This window comes from Alternaria conjuncta (genome assembly GCF_024043145.1).
Source record: "Alternaria conjuncta strain BMP 0040 chromosome Unknown scaffold_8, whole genome shotgun sequence".
Lineage (NCBI taxonomy): Eukaryota > Fungi > Ascomycota > Dothideomycetes > Pleosporales > Pleosporaceae > Alternaria > Alternaria conjuncta.
In genome coordinates, this window is record NW_026250097.1 from 1,879,582 (window position 1) to 1,896,824 (window position 17,243).

The following is a 17,243-nucleotide window of genomic DNA, read 5'->3' on the forward strand; positions in this document are numbered from 1 at the left end:
TTATGGGCTGCACGAGCAGAGACTCGAGATCTTACAATACCGCTGGGTTTGTTGCAAACTGGGAAGGTAAATCCTGCCTCTCGGGATGAGCAAGGCTACACAGCCCTTTGGTGGGCTATTGGAGGTGGATGCAAGGAACTCGTCACCTTGCTACTTGAAACAGGGCAAGTGGATGTAGAGGCAAAGGAAAAGTCGACCGGTCGATCTCCACTGTCCCATGCAGTACGAGTCGGAAGCGAATCAAGCGTGAAGGCGTTACTAGGCACCAATGATGTGAACGTGAATTCGAAAGATGATTGCGGTATCACGCCGCTCATGTGGGCAGTCGAGCGCGAGAATCTCCATATTGTGGACATACTACTCGGTGATGGAAGGCTTCTGGAGCGCTCTACGGATCACAGCGGTCTCGAGGTCGATGCTCGATATCTCGCGTACTGGCAAAACTCATGCAACCAAGACCATGGCAAGGACTGCGCATCATCACCGATCGAGCACCGACTGCCTCACCAGATTCCGGATTGGGTCATTGACACAGCGGAAGGCTGTCTAGTACCCGGTCGTACCGCATCAAGATACATAGCTCTGAGCTATGTGTGGGTCGCCCCAGATACGAGTACCGATGTATCCACAGCGGAGAGACTAATGCTAACACAGAAAAGTCTGACCCAGTTTCAAGAGCGGGGCTATCTACAAGGGGATGCACTCGCACGTCTTCCCTATGCAGTGAAAGACGCGATTGTTCTTGTGCAGAAGTACGGGGAAAGATACCTTTGGGTTGATTGCCTATGTATTGTGCAGGACGGTGACAAAACACGCGATCAGGTCGACAATATGGGTGAGGTATACGCTGGCGCATACCTAACTATAATTGCTGCTACCACTGCGGGACGCCTAAATACCCGCAAATCCACAAGATGTCGTAGCCTGGACTCTACTTCCCAACTTTATGAGAAGCTTTTCAAGACCAAGTGGGCCTCTCGTGGATGGACCTTCCAAGAACAAATGCTCTCCAAGAGAGTAATTATCTTCCTTGACGGAGAAGTATTCTGGGATTGCCAGAGATGCGTCTGGAATAGGGACTACCTCACCCCAAAATCTGCTCCGGATACTACATTGACCAGACCGTACTATGAGACCGCTCGGCGAATGTCTACCATGTCTCAGCCAGATCTCAACATGTACATCGAGATGATTAGCTTGTATAACAGTCGCGACCTGACTTACCCGCAAGACGCGCTACCGGCGATATCTGGAGTGTTAAGTACACTGAAGCGTACCTTCACTTCTGGTTTCATCAATGGCCTTCCCTGTACATTCCTAGATCTCGCACTATTATGGCAGCCCTACAGTATAGCGAGTCGTAGAGTGGCCAGGGATGGAGGTAGTATCGCACCAAGAAGAGGTCTACCATCATGGTCATGGTGCGGTTGGCAATGCCCAGTAGATCCCCACAACCTCCGTTCGAGGTTTGACTACTTGAAGGAAGACTCTTCCGGGAAACATACGACCAATCCTACTCCATCAACTTGGCAAACACACAGACTTGTGCAGTGGTATGCTTTGTCCGAAGATATGCAGCACACGTGGCGCGTTGACGAATTTGATTCTCTCATCATGCGCCCAGAATCTGCTCTCGATAAAAGTGCTATGTTCACTGGCACACAACGATCGTTTCATCAAAGCAAATACGAATCATGGAGAGAAGGCAAAAGTTCTGGACCTGTAGATACAAACACGGCCCCAAGCTCGCACCATTTGTCCGTATCTTCTTACCAAGCTTCACGTTCTGCGTTGCAACTTCGAAGAGACTGGCCATTCCTCTCATGCAAAACAAGTACGGCTTCACTCCGTCTCAAAGCTGTCCTCAAAAAAAGGAGCCCTGCTGGTATTGGTCCTTGCTGGATGGGTCCATCGGTATTCGAACTTCGTCAATTTGCTGGTGAGCCAGCAGACTCTGACATGTGTCATCTCATATGCCTTGAAGACAAAAGAGGGAACCAAGCAGGCGTACTGCGCCATATGAACCGTGATAGGGCTGAGCCCGGCGACGCGCTTGAGCTGATCGCTTTGTCGACCGGGACTATACGGTCGGAATACCTCCGGAACATTGGAGGTGATAGCGGGCCTTTGTTCAAACAGGAGATGACATCAAAGATTGATAAAAAATGCTCTTCTGAATATCTGGGTAAGTGGGATATAGTCTGAGGATATTGATGCAGCCTCCACAAGCAAAACTTAAGGAGTCCAGTGCTAAACGATCCCTAGAACTGATAAGCGAAGTGAAGAAATACGGGGTGCAAAGCACATCTGGCTGGGAATATCATTTCTACAATGTTCTTTGGATTGAACGTAAGGGCGAGATCGCGTATCGGAAAGCAGCTGGGCGTGTACCAAAAGTCGTCTGGGAGGCAAATTGCACGGAGCCCGTGAAAATCATTCTTGGCTGATACTTCGCAGGAGCGGCAAGCCACGCAGAACTACGTCAATGACTGGTCGTAATAGATACCAGACTCCAGTCGCCCCTGTATATGCGTGATTGTTTACACACTCAGGATGATACACAATGAGTCATTACGCGCTAATCGGCCAAGATCCGGTCGTGACCAAATATAAAAGCAAACGTTCAAGATCGAAAGGATCCAACAGGCATGTAGTCAATTCCAAAATCGACTAGTCCAACACTTGCGGCTTCCAAAGATGATAGCAGACATCCTCCACGACATCCGCATCTGGACCCTATTTGCCCTCCTCAGCGGCGTCTACATCTACATCCAGAACCACCGGCGCCGCCCATCCTTCCCCGTAATAAACACCCACGCAAATGATCTCCTCGGTCGAAAAGCCAACCAAGACTACGCCACCAATGCCTCCGCCCTAATAACCACCGGCCTCACCGCCCACCCTGCTAACCCCTTCGCCCTCGCCCTCCCCAACGCCTACAAAGTTATCCTCCCAGCTTCCCTATCCAACTTCGTCAAATCGAATCGAGACTTGGATCACAGGGAGTTGGTGTGTCAAGACTTCTACGCAGGGTATCCCGGTTTCGAAGCCCAGGATGTGTTGCACGCGTCTGGGGATATGTTGCTGGACATCATCAAGGCGAAACTAGGGCAGAATGACAGTATTATGCCTGTTCTGAGCGAAAGTTTGGATAGTGCATTGCGTGTGCACTGGGGTGAAGAGAGGGAGTGGCGCATGATGAACTGGCATGCTGATACAACAGTCATAATCGCGCGCGCTGCTTCGTCGGTGTTTGTTGGACCGGAGACGTGTGAGGACGAGGAGTGGTTGAAGCTTGTGCAGGAATACGTCTCAGCGTATTTCTCTGCGGTGGGCGAATTGCATGCGTATCCAGCATGGTCGCGACGCATTGTTCAGCGATTCTTCTCGCCCAATGCATCGGCATGTCGGAGACACATCTCCCGCGCGAGGCAAATCATGAGAGATGTCCTCGCGGATAGGCAACGCCGGGTTGAAGAAGCGAAGGCAGAGGGCAGAGATGTACCTGTTTGGAACGACGCACTTGCGTGGACGCAGGCTGCTCCAGGAGGCAAGGAAGCAGAGGCGGGCGATTTGCAACTGTCGCTTGCTATGGCGGCCATGTTCACTACGAGTGAGCTGTTCAGGCAGGTTCTGATCGATGTGGCATCGCATCCAGATGTTATTGCGCCGTTGCGCGTAGAATCACAGCAGCAGATTGCTAAACACGGCATCTCGGTCGCTGCGACGAATGGAATGGTGTTGATGGACAGTGTCTTGAAGGAGAGTCAGAGGAGGAGTGCGGCCGCGGGTATGTATTCTCGTCCTTTCATTCTTACTTTCATAAGACTCTCAGCATTATGTGGATAGGAAAGAAGAGCTAATATATCGAATAGTCGCCCTGGAGCGCGTCGCTTTGAAGGACGTCAAACTCCCAACCGGGCATACACTCCCGCGAGGCACACACATAATGGTCGACTCCACCTCCCTCTTTTCTCCTGCGCACTACCCCGACCCTGACTCATTCGTTGCAGATCGCTTCCTTCGAAAGCGCGAAGCGGGCGACAAGTTGAGCCAATTCGTGCAATCAGGTCCTGACTATAGTGTCTTTGGCGGTGGAAGACATATTTGTCCGGGGAGGTTTTTTGCAGGCAATGAGCTGAAGATGGCGATGGCGCATGTGCTGGACAAGTATGATATCAGAGTGAAGGAGGGGTATGTCTCGAAGCCATTGGAGATGGGGGTTTACAAGGTTGTAGATCCGATGATGAAGTTTGAGGTTAGGAGGAGGGAAAGAGATGAATGTGTATTATAAGGAGTCATTTCGGGCTGATACTTGGCCAGATCAGCGAACCATTGTCAACTTCCGGGGTCCACGCCATCATGCGCATGACAGACTTAAGGGCTATAAAGTCTCCAACACATGCCTTCCCTCCGCTTCTTCTTCATCATCATACTTCCTTCGTATTCTCCAAAAAGGTCCTATGGGAGGACGTATGTTGAGTCCGCTGTCCAAAAGCTACATGTCAACAAGCGCATTGCTAGCATGCCTCGACTCCCTCCAAAACAAAAATCACGATGGTCATGGATATGATCGCGCGGAGCAAAAGAGCTTGCACTTTACGTACATTAAGGTTGACCACACTGGAGAAGGATAAACGAAATCTTGATGAAGGAAGACTATGGGAAGACGTCCAAAATTCGACTGTGCACCTTCGATGTGTCCGCCGTACAGCATCATCCAAATCATGGGACAGCGAGCTCGGTTTTCAGTTGCTAGGCATATAGATACCCCTCGTCTTCTCGCATTCTGTCTTCTTAACACCACACCATTTTCCTTCTTTTTATCAAAATCGCTATGCCATTAATTAATGACTGCGGCTCCTGGGTCTCCAAAACTACCAAGATTATTGGAATATTTGTTCCGCGTCTCTTTTCGAGACCCACATCTCGGTACGAATACTTCAAAAGCGATGAGCTATTCCGTAATGAGAGACATCAAAAAGGATCGAATGATGTATGCATGGAGTGGAAGACTCGAGCTTTTTCCACGGCACAATCCCAAATCCTAGGAGTGAACTTTCCATGTAGAATGCTAGCGCATCGGTCGTCGTGCACATATAAAATCTTCGTTGCGCACTCTGCTACGGTGCGTCCTTTCGGTGTATTCTTCTCTTCCTCTTCAAACTCATCCTCACTTCCTCCATGGTTGGAGTTCGCTTTCGAAACTGCTTTATATCCTGCTTATGTGGAAGAGCTCTTCTGCCTTTGATGTATAATGAAAATTGGAACACCACGACTTATGTGTCCAGCTTTTCGCTGGCACTAAAACCACACCATTCAACGACTATGCAATGACGTACCCAAAAGACAAGTTTGACCAATGCATGCGCTTGAAGTACACCAAAAAAAGCAAAATCAAGGCTCCCAAACAACAATAGATAAAGACCCATAATATACAATCGCTTTTCGTAAATGCAACACACTCCGTCATCATCATGCTATGATACAATCCTCTCCACTTCGATCCGCCTCCCCGCACCATCAACTCTGTTACCCAACTCCGCGTACATGTCCCAAAGATACTTGCGATGCAGAAAGACCTCGCCTTGCATCTGCACGTCATCGCTCGTGTCATCCATCGTGAGGCCGATCTTAAGATCTACATAAGCCGGTATCGCAGCTAATAGTTCCCTGAAGAAAGCCTTGTGGACGAAGGGCGTGGTGCACCACTCGTGGAATTCAGGATGCGACCATTCGTAGTACCGTGGATGGAGGGTTGGAACGATGCGGAGGAACTGTAGAGATGGTAATGCGGAGAAGAAAGAGGCCCAGTCGACGTAGCGGTTCATTCGTATTGCGTCTTTCAGCTGAAGTTCGACTTGTAGGCGTTTGACGCGTGACAGGTCCCAGCCGTGTGGGATGTCGTAGGTGGGAACGGGGAGTTTGTTGAGGGAGATGGCAAACCAATTGTTGGTGTACATGCAGTCTGTTGCTTCGCCGGCCAGTCTTTGAGATGCGCGGAGGAGTTCCAGGTGGAGGAGTGGCTCTGTTTCGGCTGTTCTGGGACATACTGGGCGTTTTCCTGTTGAAAGTCGTCGTTGGTTCAGTCGTTCTCGTGATTTGAGTGCGGCCAGACGTTTCTTCCGGTCATTGAGTATGGTCGTTGCGTCGAGGATGGGTAGAGAGCGCGATGTCCTGCGCACCACGAGGTGTGAGTAGACTTCATCCCTGATCTCCTGCGGTAGTTCGAAGAAGCGAAAGGGCCTGCCGTTGGTGATGCGTTGCGTCACCACTGCGTTGGAAACGCGACGAGGCCTCCGGGGCGGTATCGTTCTCGGCCGCCGTTCATGCTGTACCCCGTGAAGCGCGCGACTGAGCTCGGCGTCTTTCTTCGAGATATCCCCAGACTCCAGGCCCTTGAGGATGAGTAAACTTGGTAGTAGCTCCTCCAGCATGGAACCTCCCCGACGACGTTGTGGTGCGGCCATCACAGACCAATTGCATAATACAATCTGCTCCTATCAGCCACATGTTGGCGACCATTTTGTTTATGAAGTCGCCTGGACAGGGAAATTGCCTTCATCTTACACTACTGTCAAAATTGCACCAACATGTGGGACCCTGGCTCCCGCGCTGCAGGTCCTGCAGGATCGGAGGTTGCAGGGTGATACCGTGTCGTCGAGGTGTTCGCACCATGTTCAGTACGGCCCTGGTTACCGAGTGACGGGGTCGCAGGATTGTGGTGGAGAGGAGGAGCCGGGCGCGGAGATTGTGGTCCAAGCCGCTGAATCACGACAAGCAATGCGGGAAAGAAGCGGCATCGTCAGCTTTTATTCTGCCAAAACTGTCAGCTGTTCTGTCAGCCGTTCCAATATTTGAGATGGTAGCTGCAGTTATTAGGGCGAGTATCGAAGAAACAATAGCAGAAGAAGTAATTGTATTACCGTAGAGTGCGGTATAGCGAGGCTATGATGTGTCTTAACAGAGGTATTATAGCTTAGTGTTTCAGCCCAAGAAGATATTGCGCATGGCGGAACGCTTAAGCGAAAGCACTAGAATAGAGAAGGCGTTCCCAGGACCTTGGTACGTTCATGCGATCGGTGGTGGGTGATTATTTTGGTGCGTTGCTTCTGGAGGCTGCTAGCCGTCTACGCCTACTTTGGCGTGGCGGAAATACTTCATGCCAACCCAGGCCACGACAACCCACACCCAGCTCGTGACTGCCGTGCAAACGATCAATGCGGGATAGTAGCCCGTAATGGGCAGGGTTGCGTCGTCTTCCAAATCGGGTGGAGCATACGGTGTCTCGCCCACGTCCCAAGCCCAGCTCCAGATTCCGAGGCAAGAGCCCATGCCGACGACGAAAACAATCCACGTTGCTATGAGCACGACCCAGCCCCACCACTCCGTCTCGCTGTAATCCCACTCGTCATCGGGGTCAGCCTCGGCAGGTGTCAGGACTGCCGAGATGGAAGTGCGTCGGTTGCTCCGAGTTGAACGGCGGTGTGCAAGAGATGTCGCAGAGCCCTGGTTGGCACCACTGAAGGAGAAGTCATTGCCGGCGGGAGAGGGGCGGTAGAAGGACATGGTGTCGTCTTCGTCGGTAGTCGAGGCGTAAGGCGCGACCGGGCTCGTCATGGGTGATGCAAGTAGTGAAGGAGCAGGCCGTTCAGGGCCATCGGGTGGGGTGTAAATAAGCGCGGGTGACGACGGGGACAGACGGGCAGCGGGTAGCCATCCACTGTCGGACGAAGAGTTGAGGGGCGCGTTCTCGTAGCTGAAGCGGCCTGGAGCCGAGCCTTCGTCCGAGGGGTCTAAGCTCGTGGTGGTGGTGATTGTGGGTGTTTTGGCCTTGCGCAGAGAGCTGCTCCGTTCACGCATCTTGGCCATGGCGGCTTTCCTAAGGGATCCCTTTCGCTGCCTCCCTTGGCTCTGGCGCAGGGCAGTCGCGATGGAGGACGCCCTCTTCGCACCTTCCGCATCCTGATCGTGCTCCTCGTCGTTGCCTAGTTGTGTCGATGGTGCCTTTCCCATGGCATCCATGGACGACCTGAGGAAGGCGCCCAGTATGCCTCCCGACTTGCTGCGTCTATGGCTAGACGCGCCGTCCGCCTCGTGCTTCACATCCGCTCCCTCAGCACGCCCCTCATTGCGCGCACCGTTTCCGTCTGGCATGGTTCCCACGTGCGTCAACAGCCATGGAGGACCGAGGTGGTGAATCAAGTGTCATGTTTCGGAGCCAGACCGTCAACGTCAGCGTCATGTTGCGCTCTAGGGTACCAAGCGCAGCGTTCCCTTGCATGCGGGCTAGTCGGGGCCGGATTGGTCGATTCACCGAGTATGGGCCGCCGCATACAGAAGGCCTCCCTCAATTTCCCCTCCACCTCCCGCCCGGGGTTCAACTGCGCTGGTTATCTCGTTAAGCCTGGATTGCGCTGTCGCTAACCGTCACTCATTACCGTCACTCATTTACCACCGTCATGGCCTCGAAAATGCCGCTGCCAGCTCCACCACGGACCCCAACGCCGCCTCCTGACGAGAACGCGCCCCAGCCCGTAGGACTAGGATTCCGAAGCGATCTGGCTATGGGCGATATGGGGCCTAACAACAATGCGCTGCTGTCGCCCATGTCGGCTACGTTTCCCTCGAAGCAGTATGCGACTCTCGGACCCAGTGACTCAGTTTCGCAGAGGGCGTCCCCGGCGACTCTGTATACACCCGCGAGCGCGACCTTTCCACAGACACCCGCGAGTGCTGCCAGTGGAACCATGGATCTCGACGCGCCCTCTATGAGCGGGTCCGAGAACCCCAATCCCTTCAACTTTCAGTCTATCGCCTACCAGCCTGGTCGACCTCAAACAAAGGCCAATGTGTGTTGTTCTATATAGCCCGACGCGCTTGTACTAACTTTCGCAGGATATCGGCCGACGACGAGGACACAAGTACAAGCACAGTAGTGTATCGCATCAGATCTTCCTAGAACCCGCACCGCGCGCCCCGCTCCAGCTCCCCGCCTCGCTCCCGATCCCGACCTTCAAAGAGTATCGCTCGTCCATGTCCAAGGATCAGAAGCTGAGGCTGGCATGGTGTTTCTGCCATTTGGTAGTCGCTGGTCTCGTACAGTGGGGCGCACACGAATCCCTGGCTCTCACAGTGTTGTCGCGACTGATCTTCTACGATGCGCTCGGCGCGTTTCTCTGTGTGGCCGTCGACGTTGGATCCAACTTCGAGGTATGGAAGCGATCAAGCATACGACACCCGTTTGGCTTTGAGCGTCTGGAGGTTATTGCAGGACTGGGCATGTCTGTTGGGCTACTGTTCATGGGACTGGACCTCATATCGCATGGCTTGACGCACGCGCTCGAGAACAGTGGAGGACACGAGGCGCATCATGCAGACACGCATGAACGAGTATCGCCTGGCAGCATTGATCTTGCTGCCTTGTGTGGCATTGTCTCGACACTCGTCTCGGCAATCCTGCTGAAGAACCATGCGCGCATCGGCAAGGTCATGAGGCTGAGCGCCATCGCTAACCTACCCTCCGTGCTGAGCAACCCTTCGCATTTTCTGACTTTATCGTGCTCGACACTGCTCCTTCTGCTGCCGCTGCTGAGCATTCAGATGTATGTGTGGCTTGATCGGACCCTTTCATTTTCAGTAGCGTTCTCCATGGTAGCGCTGGGGTGGATTCAGGGATGGACGCTGGGGAAGATGCTGCTCATGTCCTACTCGGGGCCCGGCGTTTCGGACATTATGTACGACCTCGAGACGGACCCAGCCATCAGGGCGGTCGAAGAGGCAAAGTTCTGGCAGGTACACTACGGCCTCTGCCAGGCGAACCTCAAACTACGAGTGCGGAATTTGGAAGAAATTGGGCGCCTGCGCGATCGCATTGGCAGCATGGTGCGGAACCGCTTGGGCGGCGGATACGGGAGCGGCGGGCACAGATGGGAAATTTCGACCCAAATTACACTCGAGAAGGACTGAGGACGCTGGGCGCCGTTGCATATCCGCGATTAGATTCTGCAATAAATCTTCGAACCCCTGTGGCGGGATCATCTCACTAAGACTCAACCGCAGCCCGAACGTTGCCCCAAAAAGCAGTGCGACGCCAGAAGTTGGTCCACTACGAACATACTTTTGCGGCAGCGCAACGCTGCATGATAGCAGTGCACCCGCTGGTTCCGATGGCAGGTTTGCTGCGGAAAAACGACATCATCTGCGCGTGTGAGACAGCTGGCATCGACGCCTGACGACGGCCCCTGGGCCGACTAAGAGCCTTAGCGAAAGCCCTGCCGACGCTTTCGATCAACAGGCACCCAGTGCGCGCACACCGCTGGCGGCTTGCCCCGTGCGACTGGCCGACTTTGGTCTGATCCGGCTTGGGCTGCCTGCAGGTGCTTGCTGTTCGCTCGTCACGCCCACCGCAACTCTCCACACACCCGTTCGCTTTTGTGCGTCGCCTGCACAGCGTCCTGAAGTTTTGCGAGAGCGTGAATGAGCCTGTGACCTGCGCGGCTGGCAGAAGGCAGATAAAATACCGCCCGCATGCCCTGGCTGGGCATGGCGAGAGGACGCGATGACCGGGCCACACGACACCGTGACGACGGCGAATATCTCGACGAACGAGAGCGGAGGCACCGGCGCCGCCACAAATCTCGCGACCACGACGACGAACCCACAGCTTCCACACGCGAAAGGAGAGAGCGCCGACGGGCAGAGGAGGCAAGAAGGCAGGCCGAGGTTGACATTGAGGATATTCGGGCGCGCAGAGAGTCCTACTACTCACGCAACGAGGCTGAGAAGAGGCGCGACCGCGATCGCGTGGTATCAGACAGCAAACGCACACCGGCCAAGGAAAAGCCACGGAGCAGCCGTGAGAAGGAAGTGCGACGGGACAGCACGCGGAAGCCCAAGAGAGCAGTGATACCTGATGACCACGACGACTTCGTCTTTGGCCGCCCCAAGTCCATGGGTCACGTTGAGGAAGTCCCTGTGCGACGAGCATCTGGGCGCAAGCGAAGCGAGGAAGGCGGCTCTTCTAGCAGGACTGCCTACACTCCGCATTCAGGTTCTGGATCTGCGTCAGTCCGCAGGGTCGAAGTTCCGCCATTGACCAGGTTAGTCCCGTCTCCACTTGTACACGTAGCTCAGCTAATGAGGGCCAGGAATTCATCTACACGCGAGCCAAAAGCACATACTTCTGCCAGAGAACGAGAGCCCAGGCCGACAGTACGACGCAGCAACACTGTCAAGTCGCCTCCCCCGACGCCACTCACCAGGACGCAGTCGGTCAAGGATGCTGCCCGTCGGAGCACCGGGGGCATCTTGTCAAGCTTCTTCTCCAAGGCGGCGCCTCCAGTTTCGCGAACGCCTTCGCGCAAGGCTGAAGAGAAAACGTTAGTATCCCCGTCACGTTACCCCTACAAAGCTAACCTCGATTAGGGTCGATTGTCTCGTGTGCATGAACGATGACCTACCCATCACCAAGACCGTCAAGCTCGCATGTGGCCATCGCATGTGCTACTCGTGCCTCAAGCGCCAATTCACCCTTTCCGTAAAGGACCCTGCTCACATGCCACCACGATGCTGCACCTCAGAGCACATCCCATTGAAGTATGCCGACCGCCTCTTCGATGACAAGTTCAAGGTCCAATGGAACCGGAAGTTCCAAGAGTACACGACTGCCAACCGCCTATACTGCCCCACGAAAGGGTGTGGCCAGTGGATCAAGCCTTCCAAGATCAAGATGGACCCGACATACGGACGCAAGTACGCACGCTGCAGCACGTGCAACACCAAGGTCTGCGTACTCTGCAACAGCAAGTTCCACACGAAGCGCGAATGCCCCAAGGATGAGGAGACCAACCGCCTAGTAGAGATGGCCAAGGAGAAGGGCTGGCAACGATGCTACAGCTGCAAGGCTGTAGTCGAGCTGAAGGAAGGTTGCAATCACATGACCTGGTACGTTCATAATATCACTCACATACAACAATATCTAACAAACTTCCAGCCGCTGCACAGCACAATTCTGCATGGTCTGCGCCGCCCCATGGAAGACTTGCAGCTGCCCCTGGTTCAACTACCAACACATCCCCGACGGCGACCAGCTCAACGACATGCGCGTCCCCTACCCGCAACAAGCCCGCTACGCCGATGTTGAAGTCATCGAAATCCCCGACGAGCCCTCGCCACCCCTCGCCCGCCGCCCCAGCGTCCGCACCCCACGTAACCGCAGCGAACGTGACCTCCCCCGACCCGAATCCCGCCGCCTGTCTGCTCACCTCCGCGACTCACTGCACCTCAACCCCACGCCCACCGTCTCTTCCATCCGCCGCACCGAGCCCGAGGTGCAAATGTACGGCGTCGGCAACGCAGGTGGCCACCACATGAACGACTCGTACGCCATCCGCTCCATGCCCGCATCTGTTGCGCGCACCGCAGCCCGCACATCCACTCCACGCACGTCAACCCCACGTGGCGCCTTCTTCACCAGCAGCAGCAGCACACGCCGTGCTGCGCCCGCCCCTGCCCCCGTTGCCGCCCCTCGCGTCCGACCCGCATCCACACCTGTCGTCACCTCCTCCACCATGGCCGGCCTCTCTCGCGACGGCCGCAAGGTCGGCCAGAACCGTGTGGGCACCTGGCTCACTCACGTCCAAATCGACCCCGAAGCTACCAACACAGCTGCCCGGGATGTCGAAGTGGATGACTGGAGGTGCGATGGTACCATGATTGGTATCGACTAGATCATATCGCATTCTATTGCACACATAACGACCGGCGTTTTTGCTATTATCTGGGTTTTACATCTCCTTCTAGTCGTCACGCTTCCTCTTCTTCACTCAGCATCATTTCTGGGCTTTGCGTTCTTGGGATTTATACATCGGATTGTTTCTTCTTTCTCTCTCGGTTGTTGGGTTGGTCATTTTGAGCTTTGGGAATGTTTAGAGTTACCCTTCTCCCTCCTTCTTATCTTTCGCGGGCGAAAAACCGCGGAAGGTTCTTTTTCTTTTGTGTGTATTAGTCGTGTTGATTAGCGGTTTTTGGATAGCATTTAGCCGGCAAGATACCCACCCTTTACGCCCTCGTTTAATCAGTTATTTTATTGTGTTAATGCTATTGTATTCTTTCTGTTCAATTTCAAAAGTGTTTTGAGATTGTCTTGCTATTGGTGATGTAATGTGATGTAGTTTGGCGGGAGTTTGGGAAAGGTCAAAAAGTGTTTATCGTAGAGTACAGTAATGATGTTGATATTCACGTCATCCTATTGCTATAGATTGTTTGACAGTGTTTACACCAGTCTAATTCCAAATGCTGTATGGTTGAGCGTTAACAGGCCCACTGCAACGCAGTGATTTGAAACACTTCTATCAAATACTTCCCAAACATGTTTGATAATTTAGACATCGTGTTTGAATATCAGCCCAACTATGTGTGCGAAGCCAAGACAACCATGAGACTACCTAAATCTACGTCTCACACTAAGAAGTGACTGAGCAGTTCTGCCGCCTACACTAGGGTCAAACGTGCAGGTTAGAAAATATAGCGAGTATCCATCTTCTTCCTGGATTGGAGTGCCTACGCCATCGCCCCTCAACTCCCCATCCTAACCGTAACCACCTCCCCGAGCAAGTAAGCCAAAGGAGATCCTCAGATCCACCTCGTCATCGTGAGGCGTATGCGTCGTACGTGGCACCAGCGCAATGGCTGTCACATTCGCTTGTCCTCTCGCTTGATATGTACAAAAAAAATGAGGCAGTGGGCAGAGAGGGGTAACGGACCTACTTTCCCAGCCTCCCTTCAACCCTGTACCCTGATCGTCTGCTGAGCGGTGAAGCCCGTTGGAAGTGCAAAAGATTGGCAAAAACAATGGTTCGAATGTTCTTGAGCAGGCTCAAGCACGGTGATTGTCCCCTTCGTGGATCGAACACGATACCTCCAGATTTAGTGACTGATGACTTCAGTCTGGCGCTCTCCCAATTGAGCTAAGGAGACGATTTCTTGATGGAAGTTTGCTAGACTACGATGAATATATCGCGGGAAGCTGTGCTTCTCCGGGAGCTTCGATCGATCAAGATTGCAAAATGGAACTTCGTAACATGTCTCTGCCGTGTGTGGATTTGATGTCGTTGACTAAGAAAGATGACGGTTAGTGTACCGAGGCTCACCCATCTTCAATCCACCAGCTCCACAGCATCATCCCCAACTTCTTTCCGCGCAAGAGCTCCCACACCACCCCAACGCCGTCGCGCTCGCTCCCACACCGCTCCAACTCTTCCAACATGCAGCCCTCACCCCTCGCGAATCCATTGGCAACCGTTGCCCAGCTCGAAACCTCCGGCTCCCAACTCGATGGCATCCCACCCACGCTCGAAGACTCCATCCGCTTCGCGGGCGCGCGCCTCACCCAAGCCGCCGGCATACTCCTTCGCCTCCCACAAGAAGTAATCGCGCAAGCCATCGTGGTCTTCATGCGCTTCTGGCTCGGCCCCGAAGGCGGCAGTCTCGCTGAATTCGGCGCTGAACAAGTTTCGGCCGCGTCGCTGTATCTTACCACGAAGCTCTCCGCATATCCCAAGTCAGCGCGCAGTCTTGTAAACGTGTACGCGTATCTTGATTCGCTGCCGGCGACGTACTTCGATCTTGAACAGCTTCAGAAAACGGGGGAAGATGCGACAAGATATTATGTGAGCGAGGGGACATACGAGCGCCGTCGCGCAACGCTGTTTACAACCGAACAACGCATCCTGCGTACCCTCGGCTTCAACACGCACGTCCAACTGCCCTACACACTATGCATTACATACATGCAAGCCCTCGACATCTTCAGCCACCCGCGCGCCTCCGAACTCGCAAAACGCGCAATCGCGCATCTCAATACCGCGCTCTTGAGTCCGCAGTGCCTTTACCTAACGCACCAGCCGCATGAGTTGGCGACGGCGGGGATTTATCTTGCGGCGCGCGAGACGGGGATTAAGATGCCGGAGTGTGAGTGGTGGGAGGTGTTTGATACGGATAGAGAGGTTTTGGGGTTTTTGTGCGTGGGGTTGTTGAGTTTAGAGGGGTGGGTGAGGAGTGAGAGGGAGAGGTGGGAGGGAGGGAAGGTGCCGATGAGTGTGGAGGGGGTGGAAGCGGAGGTTAGGAGGTTGCGAGAGGAGAAAGACGCTTGAAAGACGCGATACCTTTGCTCTCACCTCGAACTTTACGGAATATCCATCACGGACACTGAGGACCTCGCATAACTCCTCTACACGACTCTCGAAGATGCGTGACGAATCTCGTAAATCACACACTGTTCGCAATGTTGCGCAAACTTCTGGAAAACACCATATCTTCACGATGCCTCTCGTACGCAAACAACGTGAGGATTTGAAGAGCAGGGCCACCGTAATGAGCAATCCGATATATTCCCGCTACTACCGTCGACTAATACCCACATCAAATCGACATGGCATGGAGAGAAATACCACTTCAGAAGAGCGTGATGCCGTTTGAAGATTTTCTAAGGTGGAATAGTGACCGCGATATTGAAGTGCGGTATGATCGGTTCGTGAACGATAATAGGTATGAGCAGCGCATCATTTGTCTGCCGTCAAGTTCGAGCAGCCAACAAAAAGGGTCTTCACATACGGAAGCTGAAAAGCACCGAAGTGCCCCTGCACGGCTGGAGAGAACACATGAGGGTTTCAGCATCGAAAGAACTACAGACACCAGCATGAACGACGCGCCACTCGACAGCGTTGAGGAGCATGACTCTGTACTCGGCCCTCGCAGTAACCCCGTGAGGCTGAGTCGCAAAGCTGCTGTGAAGCGCAACAGCACGAAAGAGAGAAGGACCGAGACTGAGAGACACGACAGCACGATGCAGAGCACCCATGTCCGCGCGAAGACTTTTCCCAAGGTTCCAGCTATCCGAATCATTGGGAGCACGCCACCCATCTTACGCCGCTTTAGCTTCGATGAAACATCCAATGAGCTCTCGTTCAACCTCAGCAAGCTCTCTAACTCACCTGATTTCGAAGATGTTCCGCTCAGCCCTGTTGCTGGTCCAGAGCTGGGACGTCACACATCACCGTTCCTGAAGACAGATCAGCACGTATGGGAGCCGAACGATTCGTCTCAACCGCAGGTACCTGCTCAGGCACAGCGAAGTTATGAAGCGGCCAGAGAAGAGCGAGAGGGAAGAGCGCGAAATCAGGTATTGGAAAGAGGGCAACGCCACGTTCCGACGACCTTTGATCAGATACTGGGAGAGAAGAGGGTTCCCACCGCTCTGTTGTAGTTGTGTGGAAGAAGATCGAAACCCAAAGCTCAATCATCTGGCTATTGCAAACACCATCTCGCCCACAGCCGAACTGATGACTTCAAGGTTAGCACTACGCTGTACATCGACACGTGCCTGAATTCAAACGCAACTTCACAACGCAATCGCTTGCTACAATGTACATCTTCACCTCACATTTCCACATTACTATTGCAACAGCTGGGTAAGACTGTTCTCTTCTCGAAGTAAGCCATTGTAGTGTAAACACAATGTATTGTGTCTCTGACCCATACCTTCACTCTGCATCATCATACTCCCAGTTGTAACACATACCACTATCTAGACTTCATATTAATACATCACGATCAACTCATAAACGCTTGCTTCAAGAAAAGAGCGGAAATAGCTCACCACCCATAGCCACAGCCATGCCACGCGCCCCAGTCGCCCTACCAACCGGAACCCACGCATCATGGCTCTCTCTCCTCCTCCCCTCTTCCTCCCCACCAAAGCCTAAGCGCCAACCCCGCGCAACCCCCCAAATGCTCCTCCGCATCTCCGCTCTCCACCACTCCCTCTCCATCATAAAAGCATCCCTCATAACCCGCACACACATGCACAACCTCTACCTTACCCTCGGCGCCTACTGCCTCACCTGCAGCCCCCTTTCCACGCGCGGTCGCTGTGGCCACACATGTCCCCTTCTCCGTCCCTATACTTCCAGTTGTGCGTTTTACGGGGCCGTGGAAGCGGATAAGGGGTGGGCGAGGCGGTTGGTAGCTGATAAAGCGAAGTATAGGGAGATTGTTGGCGATATGCAGAGTAGGGGTACGGCGGTTTATGCGGCTACGGTTGCGAGGTGGGAGAGGGTGGTACAGGGGTTGAGGGACGGGTGTGAGGTGCCGAGTGAGAGGTGGGAGAGGGAGGGGTGGCCGAGTGGGAGGGGGAATGAGGGGGAGGGGGTGGTGTTGTTTAGAGAGGGGTGGAGGTATGA

At 53.8% G+C, this 17,243-nt stretch overlaps 6 protein-coding genes and 1 non-coding gene across 7 annotated transcripts; 4 read left to right on the forward strand and 3 right to left on the reverse strand.

The window, feature by feature from the left end:
* Nucleotides 1-2,697: 2,697 nt before the first annotated feature.
* Nucleotides 2,698-4,257, forward strand: J4E85_006430 (uncharacterized protein; the record flags this gene model as incomplete). Its single annotated transcript, XM_051470669.1, has 3 exons — nt 2,698-3,790; nt 3,876-4,194; nt 4,239-4,257. 3 exons carry the CDS (start codon nt 2,698-2,700, stop codon nt 4,255-4,257), a joined length of 1,431 nt encoding a protein of 476 aa, XP_051326157.1.
* A 1,223-nt stretch (nt 4,258-5,480) lies between these two features.
* J4E85_006431 (uncharacterized protein) lies at nt 5,481-6,470 on the reverse strand (the record flags this gene model as incomplete). Its single annotated transcript, XM_051470670.1, has 1 exon — nt 5,481-6,470. The coding sequence occupies one exon, from the start codon at nt 6,468-6,470 to the stop codon at nt 5,481-5,483; it is 990 nt and encodes a 329-aa protein (XP_051326158.1).
* Nucleotides 6,471-7,122: 652 nt separating this feature from the next.
* On the reverse strand, nt 7,123-8,157 carry J4E85_006432 (uncharacterized protein; the record flags this gene model as incomplete). The annotated part of the gene is made up of 1 exon (XM_051470671.1): nt 7,123-8,157. The coding sequence occupies one exon, from the start codon at nt 8,155-8,157 to the stop codon at nt 7,123-7,125; it is 1,035 nt and encodes a 344-aa protein (XP_051326159.1).
* A 305-nt stretch (nt 8,158-8,462) lies between these two features.
* On the forward strand, nt 8,463-9,969 carry J4E85_006433 (uncharacterized protein; the record flags this gene model as incomplete). The annotated part of the gene is made up of 2 exons (XM_051470672.1): nt 8,463-8,852; nt 8,899-9,969. 2 exons carry the CDS (start codon nt 8,463-8,465, stop codon nt 9,967-9,969), a joined length of 1,461 nt encoding a protein of 486 aa, XP_051326160.1.
* A 561-nt stretch (nt 9,970-10,530) lies between these two features.
* J4E85_006434 (uncharacterized protein) lies at nt 10,531-12,731 on the forward strand (the record flags this gene model as incomplete). Its single annotated transcript, XM_051470673.1, has 4 exons — nt 10,531-11,102; nt 11,193-11,381; nt 11,428-11,946; nt 12,050-12,731. The coding sequence occupies 4 exons, from the start codon at nt 10,531-10,533 to the stop codon at nt 12,729-12,731; spliced, it is 1,962 nt and encodes a 653-aa protein (XP_051326161.1).
* Nucleotides 12,732-13,893: 1,162 nt separating this feature from the next.
* Nucleotides 13,894-13,980, reverse strand: J4E85_006435. Its single transcript has one exon. It is a non-coding gene; the product is annotated as a tRNA-Phe (tRNA).
* A 287-nt stretch (nt 13,981-14,267) lies between these two features.
* J4E85_006436 (uncharacterized protein) lies at nt 14,268-15,155 on the forward strand (the record flags this gene model as incomplete). The annotated part of the gene is made up of 1 exon (XM_051470674.1): nt 14,268-15,155. The coding sequence occupies one exon, from the start codon at nt 14,268-14,270 to the stop codon at nt 15,153-15,155; it is 888 nt and encodes a 295-aa protein (XP_051326162.1).
* Between the last annotated feature and the right edge of the window lie 2,088 nt (nt 15,156-17,243).